The 23,381-nt window shown below is 35.9% G+C and overlaps 1 protein-coding gene across 19 annotated transcripts in view; it reads left to right on the plus strand.

Annotated features, from left to right (window-relative positions):
* Positions 1–23,381, plus strand: part of NKAIN2 (sodium/potassium transporting ATPase interacting 2) — a 1,060,472-nt gene that overhangs the window by 267,956 nt on the left and 769,135 nt on the right. Inside the window, exon 3 of one of the 19 annotated variants that reach the window (XR_013534527.1) lies at positions 6,750–8,590. The exons of 17 other annotated variants lie outside the window; for them this stretch is intronic. Coding sequence is in view for 1 of the 2 variants with exons in the window: in XM_054254410.2 (XP_054110385.2) it covers positions 3,525–3,551 (27 nt within the window). In the remaining variant the exon portion in view is untranslated. Of the gene's footprint in view, positions 1–3,452; positions 3,552–6,749; positions 8,591–23,381 lie in introns of those variants that run through there. One more of the 19 variants, XM_054254410.2, reaches the window with a different exon arrangement.

The following is a 23,381-nucleotide window of genomic DNA, read 5'->3' on the forward strand; positions in this document are numbered from 1 at the left end:
ACCCTTATTTTTAGCTAGTTGCTGAGAGTATTCAGGAAAAAATCCAGAACCATATATTTGATTTAGTATTTTTTTCTGGTTTATAAATCTTTTTCTAATTATAAAGGAAGTCCTAATTTAGCATATTCTTTGAATATATAATTGCTCCTAGAAGTAACAAAAACTAACATATAGTTAAGTGTGATTTCTGGAATGGAATTGAGCAGTATTGTAAACTTTTTTAAAACTTTCCTCTCTGGAAATAAAAATATATTTTAGCACATTATATAAATATATATGTAGTTATATACTGTACTAACATATTTTATACTTGTAAAACATGATACTGACTTACATTATTTACATATGATTACAAATTATTCACATATAAAATAATTTAAATACTTTTCTTATTGGAAAATATAAAAATATTTGTGTTTTTGCTAAAAACAACTTAAAATTATGTTTTGGAAAGAGACATATCAAATATGATTAGATAGAATTTTTACCTTGTATTCTGGCTAAGGAACCCCTAACATCCCTGTTTCTTTTTCATTTGCTTTACTTATATTACTTTCATTCAGTGGGGATTTTTCAGAAACATTTTAGGCCGTTTTTGAGTGTGAAATTAGTTAAAATTAGAAACCAAAATATCCAAATCTATTTCTCTAGGCACCAGTAAACTGAAAGGTGTCCATATATGCTAAACTTTAAGGAATCCACTCTTTGCTCAAGGTATCTGTATGTGGTAAATTTTGACATCTGGGCCAAGCAAAAATGCCAATTTAGATAATAATATATCATTATAGTGTTATTTTTGTTTTAACTATTAGTCATTAAGATCTTACAACAGTTTCCAGTGTTAACAGCCTAGGAAGAAAAATACTCTTTTATCTTGTTTTCCGTTTATTGGATTCTCTGCTACCTCTTTCAGGTTTTATAGGAGGGCATTCATGGCTGTGGCACCTGTGACTTGGGTTTTTCCTACTAGGTTATATGCCTGGTTTCAACAAATTAGCTGTCAATCTCTGAGCTTTAATCTGGAGGCTTATCTATATCTTCAATGTGTAGTAGTCCCTGGTACTGAGTTAGTTGTTCTCTTTCAATGAACAGAACAGTGGACCATGAAAACCCCACAGATTCATGTGTTCATATTTTCTGTCATTCCACAAGCACTTTTTCTTACAGTGTTACACAAGTACAGTCTCTCATTTCTACAAAGGTAATCATTTTCACAGCCTTTCATTTAACTTTCTAATCTAACCTACCTGCCTTTTCTTTTCTTCATTTATCAGAAAATTACACAGACACACACACACACACACAGACACACACACACACTCTCTCTCAACATGACACTCAATAAACTGAAAAGCTCCAGTGTTTCCAATTGATTTCTTTTTTTTTTTTTTTTTTTTTTGAGATGGAGTTTCACTCTTGTTATCCAGGCTGGAGTGCAATGGCGCAATCTCGGCTCACTGCAACCTCCGCCTCCTGGGTTCAAGCAATTCTCCTGTCTCAGCCTCCTGAGTAGCTGGGATTACAGGCACACGCCACCATGCCCAGCTAATTTTTTGTATTTTTAGTAGAGACGGGGTTTCACCATGTTGACCAGGATGGTCTCGATCTCTTGACCTCGTGATCCCCCCGCCTCGGCCTCCCAAAGTGCTGGGATTACAGGCTTAATATGCACTCACGAGCTGCCTTTCCATATATGACATGCATGCACCACTACTTCCCCTTACCCAGTCCTGTGAATTGTTAAGCCTGTGTTGCAGTCTGAATGTGTCCCCCAAAATTCACATGTTCAAATTTATTGATAGCATTAGGAGGTGGGGCCTTCAGGAATTTATTCATTCCTGGGACAGAGCCCTCATGGATGGGATTAGTGCCCTTATGATTGTGTGCCCCAAAATTCATATGTTGAAACTTATTGATAGTATCAGGAGGTGGGACCTACAGGAAGTCATTCACTTATGGGACAGAGCCCTCATGAATAGGATTAGTGCCCTTATAAAAGAGATTTGAAGGAGCTCTTTGCCTCTTTGCCATGTGAGAACACAGTGTTCATCCAGTTTTGCCCTTTTCATTTCTGCCATGTGAGGATTCAACAAGAAAGTCCTCACCAGACACCAAAAGCTGGTGCCTTGATCTTGAACTTCTCAGTGTCCAGAACTGTAAGAAATAAATTTCTGTTCTTTATAAATTATCCTGTCTCAGGTATTTTTTTATAGAAGCACAAATGGATAAGACAGCCTATCTCTTCAATTGTATGTGAAGTTTAATGCATTTCTCTAGTTCACTGGGGTATTTATACACAGTTGCATATTACTTCATTTTAAATTCTCACATTTATAATATTTTAAATATCAAATACATAATTAAAACTGCTTCTATTATCTCTATTAACCTGATAAATATGTATATGTGTAATATACATGCACACAGCTGTATATGCATAATATACAGTTATATACATATATTTTCTCAAGTGCATGAGTGTCTAAATGGGAAGATTAAAGAGAAGGAAGTGGAGAACAACATAAATCAACCTAGAGATGGCTTAACTTTGTAACTTGGCTTTAGCACCTTGTCACCATCTCAACTTTTTGACCATCTCCAGGTCTCAGGAGAGACCTGGCTATATATAATATGTCCAGGAGAGACCTGGAGGGACCAGATATATAAAATACTTACCTCATTGAGAACTATGATTAAGGGTTAACTTCTTAGCCTGTCCTCTAACTTTATTAGAATGTTGTTTCCAAATTATAGATATATTTTGAGCCTACTGATAATTACATTCATATTTCTCTTTCCTGAGCCATGTTATCAAACATTGCACCCATTTTGTTCTCCTCTGCCATTTGCTGTGTCTCTCCTCCTTGTCTGGTTGTGGCTTCTGACTGTACTGGCAGGAATATGCACAGTTTTAGCTAATTAATTGCTTCTGCAGAGCAGTAAAGTATACTTACCTACAGTGCACTTCCAGCAGGCACTATAGAGTTATTATAAAAGAGTTATGGATCTTGATTCATAGCTCATATATGCATATGCACATTAGAATTAGAATTTAGTCTTTAGAAATAGCATGCTAATGATCTCTCAGCAATAACTAGTCCTGAGACCATTATAAATGTGAGAACTAGAAAAGGTAGGGCTTAATTGTAAAAATAAAATTGTAACATATGATTTAGCCATATGTGTTTATATGTAAAAAGCTTGTTATTTAGATTGGGCTTCCTTTTGCTCCTGTATCCACTTTAATAAGCAGGAATGCATATAATCCTTTTAGTGCAGAGCATATTCTAAGGATATAATCTCAAAACATGTTGATGCAACTTGAAAGTATATTTCAATTTGCTGCATTTGTGTATGTGTGTGTGCGTGTGTGTGTATTAAAAGCAGCAAATACTCAAACTCCCAGCTTGAGACTATCTTAAATGTAATATGTTTTTATTTCTCATTCTAAGGCAGCTTTCTTAGGCCAGAGGTGAATATCCTTTCTTTGGCTGATGTGTGAAATGTGACAGAGGCATCTTGTAATGGGCATTTTCCAAGAGCATCACATGGTAGGTTTCTTCCTAGATTTTAAACCTGTTTTCTTGTCTGCCACTCAGTTCCTTTTAGGCTCTTCCAAGTTCTTCTCTCTGGAGTCTGAAGCTGGCCTACGGAACAGGTGGGACATTAATGTGACAGCTGGGCACTCTTCCTAGAACAGACCCAGCATGGATAACATTATTTTTGAATCACATATCTCTCTCGTACTCAACCCTCTCTAAGAAAAACACTGATGTGGCAAGCATGATATCTCATCATTTTGTGGAGACAATTCTCCTACATCTGTCTATATTTATTTCTTTTTTTCCTGCCCTTCCTTTTCTCTCCACTATATTTCTTTTTTTTTTTAAACCACATTCCATTATGAGAAACCCTGATTCTCATTGCACCTCACTTGGATGTACTCATATGGCAGCAGAACAAATGCCAGAAATAGAAGTCCGAGGACCAGATATCTAATTACCACATTACAATAAGAACCTCTCAAATGAAACAGGGCATAAAAACACTTTGTACTGAAATGTATTTGTTGAGCATTTCCCACAGTGAGGCTCTCAAGTTATTGTTTTTTGAATAGCAAGGCCTTACATTGTATTCAGTTTATCTGTGTGGTACAGTGGGAAAGTATCGGTATGATAATATACTGTTCCTGGTTTCAAATCTTTATTCTGCTACTGACTACATATGTTTTATCTTGAACATAAAAATTCCCCAGTGATACTCCAAGAATGATGACCTTAAGGGGCTAATGTGTGGAATAAATTAAATCCATCCACTTAGCAAATAGATATTGGGCACCTATTTTATGGCAGGCATGTAAGTGTTAGAGGTAGCAATGAGGAACAAAGCAAAATCTAGTGGGGGAAATGGGCATATAGAGAGAATGATAGTAGTGTATACCCAGCACTGTACTGAAGGCTTCACCTCTACTAACTCATGTAATCCATAATACAGCTTCATGAAATTGGTACTACTCTGTTTATGGAAGAACTGAGGTATTTAGAGTTTTAATGACTTAAGTTTATGTAGTTAGTAAATGGAAAATCTAGGATAAAAACCTAAGCAGTCTGGTTTTACTACCCAACCTCTTAACCACACTGTTAATAATGATCAAACAAAGCTCACACTTTTTTGTTTCATTTTAAAGTCTGTTATGTGCAGGGATCGCCAAATACTAGAAATGAATGGGAAGGTAAGAGAAGTTTGTTATGGCAGCGCTTGAGTTACAGAAGATGATATAATGTATAATATACGCAGTCATTATTCAATTCAATACGTGTTTGTTCCTATTTGTTGGTGTCTTGAGATTGAGGTCACATGTAACATTTTGGATTTCAGTGAAAGATATAATCTAGGCAATTCAATTTCAGCCAATGATCGTATGACTTTTTTTCTTTTGAGACAGATTCATACTGTGAAATCTAGGCTAAAGTGTGGTGACACAATTATGGCTCACTGTAGCCTCCAATTCCTGGCCTGCAGTGAGCCTTCCAACTCAGCCTCCTGAGTAGCTGGGCCTACAGGCATGGTGACCCTGTACTCCAGGCACATGTATGTTCCATCTTTGCTTGTATTTTGAGAAGCTGTAGGAGAGCCTAGCTGTGGCTAGCAGAGCACGTACTTGGTGGACATGGGCAGTGTTGAAGAATCTTTTTCAGTGTAAGAAAAATGTTCTGTTCTCTGGGCTTCTGAATTTATTTTGAAGGATAATTTCATTATAAAAACAAGGGAAGGGAACCACCAATCACTATAATCACACCATTTGTGTTTCGAAGGGCAACATGCCTGGAAATCCAGCGAAAAGAAGTCCTTTCTCGAGAAGGGACCTTCTGAGAGATGAGGAGTGGGTGGTGGACTCTTGAATCCAGGTCATCTATTTGAATTGGCCTTAGAATATCTTAGAGTAGAATCCTTAGCTGATTGGTCATGCTTTGCTCTTGCAGGTACTCCTCAAAACTATTTTAGCTATTTGATCCTGTCAAACAAAGATCACACTTTTTTGTTTCATTTTAAAGTCTGTTACATACAGGCCCAACTACATTTGGAAACCTCCTTGGTTATCTGTTCATTCCAGGAAATCTGAGTACTTATTCTGTGAACAGTTGCCCAACATATCATGTGTCTGTATTTTACTGCTTATGGCATTTCATCTTTATCACTTGGGTTCTATTAAACTTTATTACCTCGTTTTTAACATTTTCTCTTAGAAATTGTTCACAGTCAACTCAATTCTATGGATTAGACACCTAGCAAGAGTTCTGCATGTGAGCGTATCTTCGTTGAAATTGCCAGTTAAAAATCCCCGATTTCAGGAGAATTCTCAGTGAGAGGCTGGGCCATTGTCTCCCTTAGTCAGGAGGTTCATCCATGTGGGGCGGCTGGCTGTTTAGTCTGGCTACAGTCATTACTCCAATGAAGAATATGCAAAATAAACCTGGAGTCGAGTCATTCAGAAAGGCAGCCCCATTCTGTTTTTATAATTGGGTGTGAATTTTCAATTGTGTAGTCTAGAGGAGCACAGGGGGAAGACAGGCTGGAGCACAGAAGCAGCTCCTGGTGTCTAATTAGACAGGTGACCTGCAGCAAGTTTCAGACTGGATTTGTGGCTTGCTCAGTCCCAGCTTTCCTGTGGAGATATGGCTCAAGTGTAGATGAATGAATGAGGGCCATACATAGAAGTGATGTGGCTAATTTTACTCTCTGAGTCCTGCTAGCAGGTGCCACCTGCCTCAACCAAGGGCATCTCTGATAGCTACTAGAGCTCAGCAGCCAGCCTGGAGGCATCCTTCCCATTCTGGAACTTAGGCCAAATTCCAGATGGTCGCTTATAAAGGCCGACCTCAGTTTCTATGCCAGGGTAAGCTGTGACCAGTTATGATTGTGCCTGTCATTTATGATATTTTATACTTACACTGAAGGTTGTCAATTCTCTGCTACAAATTATCACTGAACTCTGGTTTAGGAAGCAGGAGATCTATGACTGATTTATTTTAACCAAACTAATTGGCTTATATACATTGTACCTTTGGCCACACCACTGTCAGCACATGTCTTTCCTTTGCAATTAAAAGCCTACATCTTGTTTGTATCTTCTCATCTATAACAGCCACAATACTCACTGCTTTTCTTCAGCTAGGCACCTGTGAGCTTTTGTTCTATTTATCTTATATACATTTTTGAAAACTAATGAATCTGTTTTTTTTTTCCAGAGCATGACTTCCAGCCTATCACCTCCATTCTGGTTCTGCTTGACCTCTGACCAAGAGGCACAGGCATGTATAAATCTTTATCTAATGCACTGACTTCCAACCTACCTTAAGCTTCTTGAACTTGTTTTTATGTCTGCTTTATATTCCTGGATATGTTATTCATTCTACATCTGGTTATACTTGGATAGAAATATTGCCAAGCCAGTGTGAATTGAGTATTTCTCTCTCACTTCATTCTAAACTGACATTGGAAGTTTCAAAAATCCTTAGCATTTGGCTCATGCCTTTGTGTCGTGAGAGTGGTCTTGGAGTGGATTAGACTTGGGCAGTGCTCGGGAGCCATATTTCTGGGGTTTGATTTCCAGCTTTATTTCTCTAGTTTATTCTATCACACCTAAGTTCAAACATTTTTAATGACTCCTATTGTCCATTAGAAGTTTCATGCTATTTCTATCAAACTACCACCATCATCTTTCACATAGTTAGAAAAACTATTCTAAAATTCATATGGAACCAAAAAGAAGCCTGCATACTTAAAGCAATCCTAAGCAAAAAGGACCAAGTCAGAGATATCACATTACCCCGCCTCAAACTATACTATGAAATGACAGTAACCAAATAGCATGGCACTGGTATAAAAACAGAAAGGTAGTGGCACATAAAACATGTTGGAAGTGAATGCATGGTATAAAGAATTATACATACTGCCTGTGCCTCATGGTTAGAGGCTGAGCTCAGCCAGAATACAGGTGATAGGCTGGAAGTCATCCTCTGGACAAAGACAAATTTACTCATTTTCTTAAATGTGTATAAGATCAATAAAACAAAAGTTCACTAGTGGCCTACCTGAAGAAAAGCAGCAATGGAACAGAAGAGACAACCCAGTAATAAAGCCATAAACCTACAGGCCTCTGATCTTTGAGAAAGTCAGCAAAAGTAAGCCATGGGGAAAGGACTTCCTATTTAATAAATTTTAATAAGCAGTGCTGGGAAAACTGGCTAGCCAGATGCAAAAGAGTGAAACCGGACCCATGCCTTTCACCATCTACAAAAATTGATGCAAGTTGGATTAAAGATTTAAATGTAAGACCTCAAACTATAAGAATCCTACAAGAAAACCTAGAAAACATCATTCGAGACATCAGACTTGGGAAATAATTTATTACTAAGTCCTCAAAAGCAATTGCAACAAAAACAAAAATTGACAAGTGGGACCTAATTAAACTAAAGAGCTTCTTCACAGCATAAGAAATTATCAACAGAGTAAACAGACAGCCTACGGAACGGGAGAAAATATTCACAAACTATGCATCCAACAAAGGCCTAATGTCCAGAATCTATAAGGAACTTAAGCAATTTAACAAGTCAAAATGAAATATCTCCCTTAAAAATGGGCAAAACAAATGGACAGACATTTCTCAAAAGAAGGCACACTAGCAGCCAACAAATATATGAACAAATGCTCAACATCACTAATTACTAGAGAAATACAGGTCAAAACCACAATGAGATACCATCTCACACCAGTCAGAATGGTTATTATTAAAAAGTCAAAAAACAACAGATGTTTATTATGCTGCAGAGGAAGGAAAGACTTTGTTGGTAGGAATGTCAGTTAGTTCCGCCATGTTTAAAGCAGTTTGGAGACTTCTCAAAGAACACAAATTACTATTCCACCCAGCAATACCATTATTGGATATATATGCAAAAGAAAATACATTGTTTTACCAAAAAGACACATGCACTCATATGTTAATTGCAGCACTATTTACAATAGCAAAGACATGGAATCAACCTAGGTACCCATCAAGAGTGGGTTAAAGAAAATGTGACACATACATACCATAAAATAATACGCATCCATTAAAAAAGAATAAAGGTATGTTCTTTCCAGCAACATGGATTGTAGCTGGAAGCCATTATCCCAAACAAGTTAACATAGGAACAGAAAACAAAATATGGCATCTTCTCCCTTATAAGTGGGAGCTAGACACTAGGTACTCAAGGACATAAAGATGGGGACCACTAGAGTGGAGAGAGTGGGAATTGGGAAAAGACTGAAAAACTAACTATTGGATACTATTCTCACTACCTGCGTAATAGGATGATTTATATCCCACACCTCAGGATCACACAATATACCCACGTAACAAACTTGCATGTGTACCTCCTGAATCTAAAATAAAAGTTGAAATTGGTTTTAAAAATAACATTAAAAAATAAATTTCATTTTCCCCTATCATTCTCAAGCCTCCACATTAGGTCATTATTTTCCTTTCAAGTGACACAAATCATTTCTTTCCTCAACTCCCCCTTATGCCAGACCTGTAGGCCACTCACTTTGTTCTCTACGACATTTATATTCGTCAGATCCTGCCTGAATGGCAGACTCACTCTGTAGAAATGCTTCAAGTTCCTGGATTTCTAAGAAAGATTTGAAACTCCACCTTCTTTATGAATATCATTTTATTCACCAAAGTTTTATTTCTTCTTTGACCTATGTACCCCTGTTGTTAACTCACAATAATATACCTTGCATTTTGTTATCTATTCATTTTTTTCATTGATCCTGCTTTCATGGAATATATGTCCTTGTTTTATCTCGATCTCCAGTTCAATTAAAGTTTCCTCAAAGGACTGAGACTACGTCTCTATCATTTCTGGACCATTTTTACTGACTATGTTTGGACATTTTCCTCAGGAAATTGACTCTGAAACAGAGATTTGCTTGCAGGTAGATGATCAAACGTGTGAGGGAAAAAGGGTTGTGAAAAAGAAGCAGAACAAAGATGAACTTTCTACAAATGTTCACTATGAACATTGCAGCCAATTCCACAAGGAACTCTGAAGCTTGGATGACATTTTATGTTCTCCAAACTGAAGCAAGAGAGCTGGGCTTTTCTACGTCTATCTTGACCAGTCATTGGACACAGCAGATACCCAGGGCAGTTGTAACCTTAAAGAAAACATGGTTAAATCTCAGTAAATATTTGCTCAACTATATTTAAAGTGATTCATAAATGTCTTATAACTTTTAATAAAGCATATAGGAGATATCTAAAATATTGTATAATTTATTAATGTACCTAATTAGTGTAGGAACAATTTGCTGATCTATAACTACATTTCTTGGAGTGACTAGGTGAGTGCTCTACAAAGAGCCGTAGATTTCCCTCCCCAGCTGAGAGCCATGATTGAGAATTTGTAAGGCTTTAACCTTTCCACAATAGGTATTTTCAAGTTACAGCGATTAATATTACCTACAACACTTTCTACCCTTCAAAGTTATTTTCAGGTTTCTAACATAATGTTGACTAAAAAGACAAATCCCTCTGAAGCTCATGGCCATAGGAGCTCTGAAACTCTATGAAGCAAAATTTGAACACAAATTTGGTCATGACCTAGAGAGGACCTGAAAGGCCTCATGTTACTCTGCCCTTACGTCTCTCAACTACTTATTTGCCTATGGGAGGCAGCCTAACATTTTAAATAACAACAGCTCCTTAATTTCTAACTTATGACCAAAATTTGTAGATATATTTACAAAAATCACTTAAAATTTTCACTTGGTCTTCACCAAAAGGCCAAGTAGTGATAAAATACTTATAATTTTCTACCGTATGTTTTGATCTTTGTGATGGCTATCCTGCTCTTTATCTCCCTAACATACTGTCTCGTCACATATGATTAAATAACCCACTGGCACCATCGTCCTTCTTGCTCCCACAACCCCCACCAAGCAGGGGAGGATTCTGATTTTATGGGGCTGAAGAGCTAAACAATTTGGGGATTTTATTTTTCAAAAGTAATCTAAAACCATTTTTGTTTTGAATATTTTATGAAACATTGTGTTTGGGGTCTTCAGGAACTCCAGGTTTGAGGATATGACTAGGAAGACATAGGATTCAGCATTAAGCTGTACTCACAGTTTCGTAGCCATGATATATTATGGTGAAATTATGCAAGGCAAAATCAGAAAAGGTAAGACGTTCGTGGGGCAAAGACCAGAGGAAACCGGGCACAAACTTTCAAGAATCATCTCCCAGTGGAATCACACAGGATGTACCTAATCCCTTAAGATTGTGACAGGGATACAATGTTGCCCACCGGGAAAGCTCATTAATCACTCTGTTTTCAGGTTTATTTGGAGCTGGCCACCTGGCCCCTTCTGCCTAGCATGTTACAAATTTCAAACTCTTAAGAGGTGAGCAGGTGTTCAGCATATATTATTTTATTTGTAAAAACAGGCACAGTGAGCCAATCTTATCATTTTGGGATTGGTGATAAGAAATCTATATTATCAGGTAACCACCAGAGGTCAACCTGGCAATCAGGCTTTTTCAAGGACAGCACTTTCAGGCCTGCTAGGTTAACTCCTTTGGTGTACATATACACCTTTGCACCATTGCTAGGCGTCTTCCCAGGCAAGGCCGTGCAAGTGAGGGGTCCAGATGGTGACCTTTATTAGATCCATGGTAAGTGTTTCTCTGGTTCCACCCATACTGACACAGTTTTAATACCTTAACACAATTGCCTTTATATGTGCTTGCTCCTTATTCTTTTCTTCACCAAAATCGTATTCCTTGTTTAGCTTTCAGAGTTACATTCTCTGGGAAGTCCACAGACCTGGTGTTTCTGTTTTATTTTGCCATTTGTATGAATGCATACTGAATATATATATATATATAATTTCTTATCATAGCACTTTACATAGTGTATGTTACTTTATCATTTCCATCCATTCCCCACAAAATCTGAGATTCTTGAGAACAAAACCTATTTAGTCTTCACATTTTTATTCACAAGCCAAGCATTGTGCTTGACATATAGCATACTTATATTAATATTTGTTGAATAATGAAGGATGAACATACTAGCTTGGCAGGGGTTACCACAGCACCGCATTTAGTCCTGTGATAGATATTTATTATAGATTCAATGCTATCCCCATCAAGCTACAAATGACTTGCTTCACAGAATTGGAAGAACCACCTTAAACTCCATATGGAACCAAAAAAGAGCCCAAACCCGCATAGCCAAGACAAACCTAAGCAAAAAAAAAAAAAAAAAAAAACCAAGCTGGAGGCATCACACTACCTGACTTCAAACTATATTACCAGGCTACTGTAATCAAAACAGCATGGTACTGGTACCAAAACAGAGATACAGACCAGTGGAATAGAAGAGAGGCCTCAGAAAAAACACCACACAACTACAACCATCTGATCTTTGAGCAACCTGACAAAAACAAGCAATGGGAAAAGGATTCCGTATTTAATAAATGTTGAGAAAACTGGGTAGCCATATGCAGAAAACTGAAACTGGATCCCTTCCTTACACCTCATACAAAAATTAACTCTAGATGGATTAAAGATTTAAATATGAGACCTAACTCCATAAAAACTCTAGAATAAAATCTAGGCAGTACCATTTAGGACATAGGCATGGGCAAAAACTTCATGACTAAAACACCAAAAGCAATAGCAACAAAAACCAAAAGACAAATCGGATCTAATCTAATTAAACTTAAGAGCTTCTGCACAGTGAAAGAAACTATCAATAGAGTGAACCGGCAACCAATAGAATGGGTAAAAATTTTTGCAATCTACCCATCTGACAAAGGGCTAATATCCAGAATCTACAGACAATTTAAACAAATTTGCAAGAAAAAACAACCCCATCAAAAAGTGGGCAAAGAATATGCACATTTTTCAAAAGAAGACATGCAGTCAACAAACATATGAAAAAAAGATCATCACTAGTCATTAGAGAAATGCAAATCAAAACCACATTGAGATACTACCTCACACCAGTTAGAATGGTGATCATTAAAAAATCAAGAGACAACAGATGCTGAGGAGGATGTTGAGAAATAGGAATGCTTTTACATTGTTGTCAGGAGTGTAAATTAATTCAGCCATTATGGAAGACAGTGTGGTGATTCCTCAAGGACCTAGAAATAGAAATACCATTTGACCCAGCAATCCCATTACTGGGCATATACTCAAAGGATTATAAATCATTCTGTTATAAAGACACAGGTACACATATGTTTATTGTGGCACTGTTCACAGTAGCAAAGACCTGGAACCAACCCAAATGCCCATCAATGATAGACTGGATAAATATAATGTGGCACATATATGCCATGGAATACTATGCAGCCATAAAAAAGGATGAGTTTATGTCCTTTGCAGGGACATAGATGGAACTGGAAACCATCATTCTCAGCAAACTGACACAAGAAAAGGAAACCAAACACCACGTGTTCTCATAAGTGGGTGTTGAACAATGAGAACACATGGACACAGAGAAGGGAACATCACATACCAGGACCTGGGGGGTGGGGGGTTAGGGGAGGAATAGCAGGGGGTGGGGTCATTGGGGAGGGATAGCAATGGGAGATATACCTAATGTAGATAATGCGGTGATAGATGCAGCAAACCATGGCATGTGTATACCTATATAACAAACCTGCACAATCTGCACATGTACCCCAGAACTTAAAGTAAAAAAATAAAATAATATTGAACCCCCTGTCCAACATTTAAAAAAGAAAATCTTGGGTTAAATTGAGGCATGTGTTAACTATCAGTATTAATAGTATAGTGGTATCAGAGAAAAACCTCTGTTAATTGTCCTTAAGGCTATAAACCTATTGGAAAACATCTCTTAGCAGAGCATAATTAATTAAAACATAAATTAAAAACAGTCCAAGAGGAGTTATGTGCCCCAGATAGACTAGCTATAGAAAAGTTGGGTAGATTTTCATGCAACTGTATCTGCTATAAAAAGACAACTGCTTGTAGGCTAGGCGCGGTGGCTCACATCTATAATCCCAGCACTTTGGGAGGCCAAGGTGGGTGGATCACGAGGTCAAGAGATCAAGACTATCCTGGTCAACAAGGTGAAACCCCATCTCTACTAAAAATACAAAAATTAGCTGGGCATGGTGGTGTGCACCTGTAGTCCCAGCTACTCAGGAGGCTGAGGCAGGAGAATTGCTTTAACCCAGGAGGCGGAGGTTGTGGTGAGCTGAGATCGTGCCATTGCACTCCAGTCTGGGTAACAACAGCGAGACTCCATCTCAAAAGAAAAAAAGACAACTGCTTGTTATTTGGTCACATTGATTAATACTATTTTTCAAGTCTGTGCATATAAGCATGATATCTTAATTGACACTAGAGTTAAATTAATTTTATTGTTTTCAGAAATCTGTTATTGAAGTAGGCATTATTAACTTTGATGAAATGCATTTATTTTTAAATGTATTTCAAGATCTACCATCCCTCAAGATATCCTACTGTGAATTCTAAGGCTCAATGCCATATCATACATTGCTTCTATAAAACTTTAGGAAGTATGGCACTTTTTATTTATTTATTCATTTTGAGATGGAATCTTGCTCTGCTGCTCAGGCTGGAGTGCAGTGGCATGATCTTGGCACACTGCAACCTCCACCTCCCAGGTTCAAGCAATTCTCCTGCCTCAGCCTCCCACGTAGCTGGGACTACAGACACCTACCACCATGCCCAGCTAATTTTTGTATTTTTAGTAGAGATGAAGTTTCACCATGTTGACCAGTCTGGTCTCGAACTCCTGACATCAAGTGATCCGCCCACTTTGGCCTCTCAAGATGCTGGGATTACAGGAATGAGCCACTGTCCCCAGCATGTATAGCACTTTAAAACTGACACTCTTGGCATATGAAATACATGCACACACTTGTGTGTTCTGTATTCATTCATATATGCAAAAGATGAAAGAGGGACAATCTATTTATTGTATATCATACAGGCAGGCTCTCTGTGAGATTAACATGTTAGCTGCCTAATGCAACTTCATTAGGCAGCTAACATGTTAATCTCACAGAGAGCCTGCCTGTATGATATACAATAAATAGATGGTTCCTCTGTAACTTTCAGCATTGACTATTAGGAAAAATTAGAAAGGAAAACATATTTCTTGAATCTAGTGCTCATAGTTTTGGTTAGAAATAGTTTATTCTGAAAGAGTTTACAACTGAAAAGATGAGAAGAGAATGTGGATGCAGTAGCAACAGCAAGAAAGATTCCCAGGAGAATGAGTATTTAAAAAGTTGAGGCAGGATGTCCACTGTCTGAGCTGGAAATAGTCTTGCAATTAGGGAGTGTGACACGAAGATTGGCTTGAGAGAAATGGAAGAGGGAGTTGAGGTGATTGACATTCCCCAAGGGCCCTCTTCATTTGTGTTTGTTTCAGGACTTTTTCTGGTGACACAGATAATTACTGGATTGAAGGTCTCTGTTTTGCTAGGCTGTTTATGAGGAGATTACTAAACAAAAGACAAGAGAAAGTCAAGAGTTGATAAAGGAAAGTAACCTAGCCTGCTTTGCCCTCTGCATCAGATGGAACATGTGAGGGTGAAAAACAGATCACTGATTCCAGTTGATGTTTATAATATAGAAATAGCAGAGTTATCTTCCTTTACAGAAATTTCTTAAATTCATTAGTACCTTACTGAGGTGGACTTATTCTTGTATATGAGATTGTTCACATGAGTTTGTGGTCAAGAAAAGTGAGCTTTCTGCATTTAGGCTTAATATTTGAAAATCCCTGTAAAATTTAAGAGCCCAAATCTATAGTGCAGAGATCTGGAGTCACACCCAGGCTCTCCTGTCTGCCACTTCTGTGAGCTCACATAAGTTTTACAATCCTCGTGCCTGATTTTCTCCATTGTAAATGGGCAGTTATAAACACGATCTCAGTTTATAACCTATAATATATATTTAATGAAGGAGATGCTGAATAGGCACTTTGTAATTATTTATTAAATTAATGTAAAGTACCTTAATTACCTTACTGCATAAAGTACTTTGTAAGTTCAAAACAGTAGTTATCATCTGCCATGTTAAGTGAAATATACTTGAGACATCTTGAACTTTTTCTTGATAATCCAAGGCCATTGTTCAGAGCATCAGTTACTATTGTGCTGTAGCACAGTCCGGAGCCTCCTGTATTGCTGGAACACATTAGGACAATTTGTGTGTAACATGCACATGAACCACTCCCACACACACCCAGTGGCTTTTAAACTCTTTAAATCTTTTCCATGATTATTCTAACTTTCATATATGTATTTTATTTTTGTTAGTGTTTTTACATCCATTTTCTCACTTTTCTAATAATTTGCCCTGTATAAGCTGCTGTTACCTCTGAACCCATATGAGAGACTTGATAGAAATGTGAATTCGCTCACAATGAGCTATTTCACTGGAAGAAAGTAAGGTTTCATGCACAGTCCTGGAGACATCTACTTGATCCTCCTGTGGACTTTTAAAATTACTTATTCCTGGGTTTAAAAATTTTTATCAGTGCAGCAGCCAAGTAAAGTAGAATCTAAAAGTTTAGTTTTTCTCACTGGCAATGTGCTGAGTCTCATACGCCAAATTTTGTAATTCTTTTTTGTTGTTGTTGTTTTTGGAGACAGAATCTGCAAATACGGCTTACTGCAGACTTGACCTCCTGGGCTCACGGAATCCTCCATCCTCAGCCTCCTTTGTGAAACCACAGATGCACACCACCACACCCAGCTATTTTTCTGATTTTTTATGGCAACAAGAGGCTATGGATTAATCAAATAGTATTCAAGTACATATTAGAAACCAATTTTCATATCTTTCATATAAATTTCTCACATGCCTGTCTACATTTGAATGACTTCAGAATTAAGAGCTTATAACATTAAGGACGCTTTACCTTAAGAGCTTATAGCATTAAGTAACTAGATAAAAAAGGACCTAGTAAACTGCTCATATGATGATAACACTTTGATTTTCATTGATGTTTAGTGTAGGAATGCGGAGGGAAGGCTACTAACATCACTGGTTTCACTTTGTTGCCCAAGCTGGTCTCAAACTCCTGGGGGGTCAAATGATCCTACCACTTTGGCCTTCAAAAGTGCTGGGATTACAGGCATGAACCACAGTGCCTGGTCCAAATTTAAAAATTTTTAATTCATTTATATGCATATGAAACACTAAAAATTTACGGAATTATGCAAAATATCTTAGCATTGAGGCTGAGTTTTCTTTTTTTTTTTTGCATTCTACTCCACATGACAATGAATTATATCTTTGCCTCAGCCCTCATAATTTCATTTTCATTTAGGATATGTATTGTGGGAATAAAATATAGTTAATTTATTGTCAGGTTTGTAGCATAGAACCTTCTAAAATGGGTCTAAGGACAGATTTTGAAGGTGTGAATTAATAAAATTTTTCTATAGAAATGTTACATTTATATTTGTAATGTAATATTTCTGCATGGACTATTCTTTGTATTTTTAGATTTTACAGTTGTTGCTTTTCATCAAGATTTGGCCTAGCTGAAAATAATCCCTTAAAGATTTGCCATGCAGTAGTGCAAGTTAAATCTATTTTTAAAACAACAAGTACTTATTAAAATGTCAACTATGTACTAGACCCTGCTGTTAACATTTTACAAATATTAACCCATTGACTCTTATAACCCTTTGGAGATGGATGCTATCATGGAGCCCATTTTACAGATAAAGAAACTGGATATAGAGAGGTTAAGTAATATGATCAAAGTCACACAGCAAATAAATGGCAGGGCAGAATTTAAATGCAGGCAATCTAATACCAAAGTCTATGAACTTAATTAAACCTGACAGTTATCTGCATCAAATAGCAAATTGAAAAACTCTTTAGCTCCACATTTTGTAATCTTAAAGAACTTCTCTTGTTTATATTATAATTCCTATCATACTAAATATTTTCACCAGTTTTGAAAATAGGCTTTTTATGTTACCTAAGACACATTAAGGGAACAAATCGCTACATCATTTGTGTATGTGCGTGTGTTACAATTGTAAAGCAAGTAAAATGGAGATTTTATTTATTTTTAAATAATAGATTATAGGTGTAAATATTTTATTTCTAATATAATTATTTCACTATTTCCTAAATTAATGAAGATGCCATATTATTTTTCTTCTCCCTCTTACAATTTGTTGTTATTTCCTTATTACCTGTATATGTCTTTGCTAGTCATTATCAGTGGGGGCAAAGAATACAACCACGCACAGTAGCTCACGCCTGTAATTCCAGCACTTCTGGAGTGTAAGGCGGGTGGATCACTTGAGGTCAGGAGTTTGAGACCAGCCTGGCCAACGTGGTGAAATCATGTCTCTACTAAAAATACAAAAATTAGCCAGGCGTGGTGATGCATGTCTCTAATCCCAGCTACTTGGGAGGCTAAGGCATGAGAATCGCTCGAACCTGGGGGGCAGAGGTTGTAGTGAGCCAAGGTCACACCAATACATTCCAGTTAGACAACATAGCAAGACTCTGTCTTAAAAAAAAAAAAAAAAGAAAGTTCAAATTTCAAATTAGTAAATTTAGACAAAACATAGTAGAATTGGTGAAAGATTATTTAGTGTGGGGTTGAAATCACTAAAAAAAAAAAGATATTTTTAGATCTATTCTGTCTTCTGTATGAAAATACAAATCATGGTTTTATTTCTTTCTCCTGTGTATCTGTGTGTGTGTTTGGTATGGGAGAGAAACAAGGATACATTATAACTTTAGAAGTATTTCTGCCCTTTGATAATAAGGTGATCACTTGAAGAAATTAATAGTATCCTAGTCTTCCATTTAGCTGAAGCAAGATATGCGTTACTGACTTGTAACTATCCTCCTTTTTCCCCTTTCTGCTAAGTTGGCATGTAAACAGGTAACAGGCTGAGTCAGTTTAAAACTTCTTGTTCTGGGCATGCCATTTATTTTGCTAAGCCTGTAGCACTAGGGAGTATTAGCAAAAGCATAATTTACCTTACAGTGACAGTCTCCTGAAACACAGGAAACCTGCCTTTCTCGTGTCACTGAGAGAAGAAAGGTGAAATTAAATGTAGTGGGTAGAAAGGAAGACAAAGGGGGAGGTAGGTGAATATTTGGATGAAAAAAAAAAAAAAAAAGGAAAAAGCTTTGTCCTCAGAGGAAAATGGTGGGTGGGAGGAACTAGATTGTAGACCTAGAGGGGAAAGGAAGCTTGGGCATCAAGGGATTAAGGACGTGTGAAATATACATTAATGGCCATGGGAGACTGATAATAAAGCCAGGACAACAGATCTAGCTCAGCAGTCCTGTGAATCAAGCTTCCAGGGTGGTTTCCTACACTGGGCATCTTATCTGAATTTACCTAGGCCTATGTATTTTCCCATTTCTCCTTGAGATTCTACTTCTATAAGGGGAAGATATAGTACGATTTGCCAGAGGTATTTGCTCAGTTATTCAAGATCTTAGATGAAAGGCTGTCTTATTCCTAGAAGCTAGAATGTTAGAATTGGGTTAGTCTCTTGCAATTTCTTCTGGATCTATCAGTCTCAGTATACTTGAGTTACAGATTTTGTCATTTTTCTACTTAAATCATTTTGATTGTCAGAGATACTTTTAAAGATTTGAATGTCACAAATCTTATGCTTTCATTTTACTAATCTTCCTTGTGTGTCTTAAATATTTTATCAGTTTTTCATTTTATATAGAATGTACATATAGACTGTTGCTTATGTTGTCTGTAATAATCCCTTGAGTTTATATTAGACCAAAAATCATTGTACCAACTACATTTTGCAATGAAAATAAAAAGGAAAAGGAAGAAAATTAACTGAAGATAATTAGCACTTTAACTTTATGGTCCTCCTTGATTGACTCTAACTCTGCACACAAACACACACAACTACTAGCGAAAACACTCCCTTCTCCAAGATCTTCAAGAAGGCCTTTTATAACCTCTTCCTTCTTTCCTGTATTTCTATAAATGAAAAAATTATTTTTGAAACAAACATCTTGGTGTTATAAATTTCTAACATTTTATCTAATACCATGTCATATTACCAGAAACTTCAGAGAAATCAGGAGTCCTTAGAGACTAAATTATTAACAATAAACTAACTCACCTGCATAGGTATAAATCCCACCATAGTAATAAAAATTGATTTCAGGGCAGTTAGTTTCAAACATTTATTTATTCATTGGCATATGAAGGTATAGATAATATGAAAATAAAGTTCCTAGTCTTAAACAAGATCCCTTTAGTCTGATATTAAAAGGTTTGTAATGCATATTGACTTCCTTGTATGCAGTTTTTACTTGGAACCTTCAAAGATTTTTGTCTGCCACAGGAATTCTTGATGACTGAGGAATTTTAGTTCTTATTTTACTTAATCCTAATTTTAGCTATTCATATGCATACATTTCAAATCAATCTATTAATGTTTATCAAACTACAGAAAATATAAAACATGCTGTTTCTGTGTCGTAATAAGATCAATTTTATTTGTGTATAATTATTGAAATCAAGACATTTTAAAATAAGGTTATATCACTAGTTTATTAGAATTTTTATATTTCATTCACTTATTCACTTAGGTTTTACATAAAATTTGCATTCATTTTTACATAACATATTCTGTTTCTCCTCTTTACTAGAATTGAATGGTGTTATCTTTAGAGTGTCTAAATATAGTTCTTATGTATAGTGCTTGGTAATTACTCATAAATGCTGTTTTCTTTACCGGATACATTTTGCAAAACAATGTTAAGAAGAGAAAAACACTTGCTTATTACTTTCAGTAAAGCATATTCAGTTTAAAGTTTCAAGCAGTCATGAAATAAATATTAAAATATACTATGATGCTTATTGAAAATACTGAGAGTCATAATTCTGACGTTTCAAGGCCAGTTTGCACTTCGACACCAGAGACTGGTTAGTGCCAGAATGTACTTTAGACAATCCAGTTAAAACATGTCCTACTACAAGAAGAGGAAAAAGAGGCCAAAAGTGTTGAGCTTGTGAGTTGGATCACATACAATTACATGTTAAATATATGATCATTAAATTAAAAGTCTGTCCTCTTCAGTGTCTTGCTGAGCTTTATTAAGATTGCAGCTATGCAATAGAATACAGAGTGAATTCAATCCATCCCTGCCCTTTAGGGAGAGAGAAAAATAAAGCCTATACAGATAGTGAATAACAAGATGGGAAAGGTGTATTAGGAACTGAAAGAAACAGGTAAATAACTTAAGCCTAGACACTTGACGCAAGAGTGGCATGATGGAAGCCATAGCGTGGTAGTGGACGACAAGAAAGAAAGGGAGACCTGAGCTGAGTTTTGGAATTATTGGCTGGATCTGGATCTGATGTTAGTAGTCTTTCCACTGTATTCCTATGCTAACTATCAATGAAAATCCAAGTGTCATTGTCATATGAGCTATTTACTAGGTCCTTTTTTAAATCTATTTACTTAATGTTATAAGCTCTGAATGTAAGCTTAATATTAATTAAACTTAATATTCATGCAGTTTTCTTTAATTCTGAAGTCATTCAAATGTAGACAGGGATGTGGGAAATTTATGCAAAAGATGTGAGTATTGGTTCCTAATATGTACTTGAATACTGTTTAAATTGATGAATCCATGGACTTTTGATTGTTTTGTTTTCCCTATGGACTTCATTTATTATTCATTCACTGAAAAATAAAAATGTGGATTTAAATTTTTTAAAAATCTAGAAAAAATAATTTATATGTCTGCTTCAAATGTTTATGACAAATGGCCAATATAAAAAATAAGTTATTTAACAGAATTCTTCTGAGTTTAAAGAACCATTGCCACAAATGTTTAGAAACTAAATGTCAAATTAATTCTTCCTACAAGCCATCCTTTTTATTAGATTTATTATGACATTTGTATCCAAATAGAATTTTACAAAATAGAAATCAATCCATTTGCATTGGGAATTGAGAAATTTACACACAGAGAAACTCAAACACACCAAATATATAATTTATACAGTCCATATTAACAAGCAGTGTGTTAGGTATTTATGGATATGATATTACCTAGGATTAATATTAATCATGTATTATTTTAATAGGTGATCATTATGCCTTTCATATGTAACAACTATTATAGCTCAAAGAAAAGTCTTTTAAATATTAAAAAGTTTCAAAAAACTAGACTCCTTTATATTTTAATTTCTTGTAAACTCACACTAGAACATATGCCTTTTTATACTTTATATCCAAAAGGAAGTATATTTGTGTGCACAAAATATTTAGACTTTTCAATGATTTTAAATAATCATTTAAATGAAATTCAGATTTTTTATTACTAGCTGTGAAACTTTGGAATTAACATCACTGAAGATTAGTATACTCATCTGTAAAATGGGGTATTTACAGAATTAATTTATAGGGTTACTTCAAGAATAAAACTAAATCCATGCACAACATCTAATAGAGTGCCTGATGCACAGTAATTAATGTTAGCTAATTAATTGGCTAACATTAATGCCTAATTAATGTTAGCTGGTCTTTTTCATTTTTATTATTGTCATCATTATTTTTTAAACATGAAAATAGTATCAATAAGTATTATATGGCTGTTGTTTTTCTTTCGTTGCAGGATAATAATGGCTATTTTGTTTTTCTCTATGTTCTAAATTTCCCTAATTTTTTATAATATAGAATTTATATTTAGCAATGGCTCTTTCATCAATGTATACTTTCTTTTAATACTTCTTTTTAAAAACTTTAGTTGATTCACCTTTGCAGAAATTTCAAATCAATCTATTAATGTTTTCAAAGTATTTGACTCCTTCCTGTTCTATGTGAAATTCAGGTTAGAAAGAGTTCTCAATTATCTGTAGCAATTGGGCTTGGTCTGTACAGATAAAGTATATGCAAAAATGACAAAAATGCTTTCTCTCATGTGCTAATATTCTTTCAATATAAGAGGGACTGCAACAATACTTAGGTCCCTGCAATTTTCAATTGTGTACTGGCATTTTTTAAAGACACTATGGTTATAGAGAGCATGATGTTTTCATGGAATTGGAATTCCAGCATGGATATATCCTAGGGTGAAAAGCAGGAAACTAAAGAGGAGACAGATTAAAAATGACTCACAATATATAACAAGGATTTTGATCTTGATCTTAAGCACAACAGGAAACAGTAAAGCTATAACAGAAGGTAGAGACTTGCTAACCAGGTAGTATAGTTACATCCAGGGTGAAGGAGAGGTAGTGATTTTAGATTATCTCCAATTTCTAGCTTGCATAACTTGGTGAGCATTATCCCATACAAGACAGGGAACATAGGAACAGATTAGAATGGATTAGGGAGATGAATTAGGGACATTATATCTCTTGTGTCTCAGGCCAGGACTGCTTATTCTCATGTATCGCCCTCTACCACATAACAACTTTTCAGTCAATGATGGACTGCAGATGTAATGGTGGTCCCATAAGAGTATTATACTGTATTTTATTGTACTTTTTCTTTGTTTGGATATGGCTTACCATTGTGTGACAATTGCTGTACAGGTTTGTAGCTTAGGAGCAACAGGCTACATATGGAACATGGCCTAGATGTGTAGTAGGTTACACCAACTAGGTTTGTGTAAGTACATTATTATGTTCACATGAGAATGAAATCACGTAATCATGCAGTTCTCAGAATGTATCTCTATTGTTAATCAACACAGGAATGTAAAATTTTTGGTGTAGTACTAATCTTATATTTCTGTAGAACCCGATACTTCCAAAGTGCTTTCCCATATGCTACCT

Source organism: Callithrix jacchus, chromosome 4 (genome assembly GCF_049354715.1).
Source record: "Callithrix jacchus isolate 240 chromosome 4, calJac240_pri, whole genome shotgun sequence".
Lineage (NCBI taxonomy): Eukaryota > Metazoa > Chordata > Mammalia > Primates > Cebidae > Callithrix > Callithrix jacchus.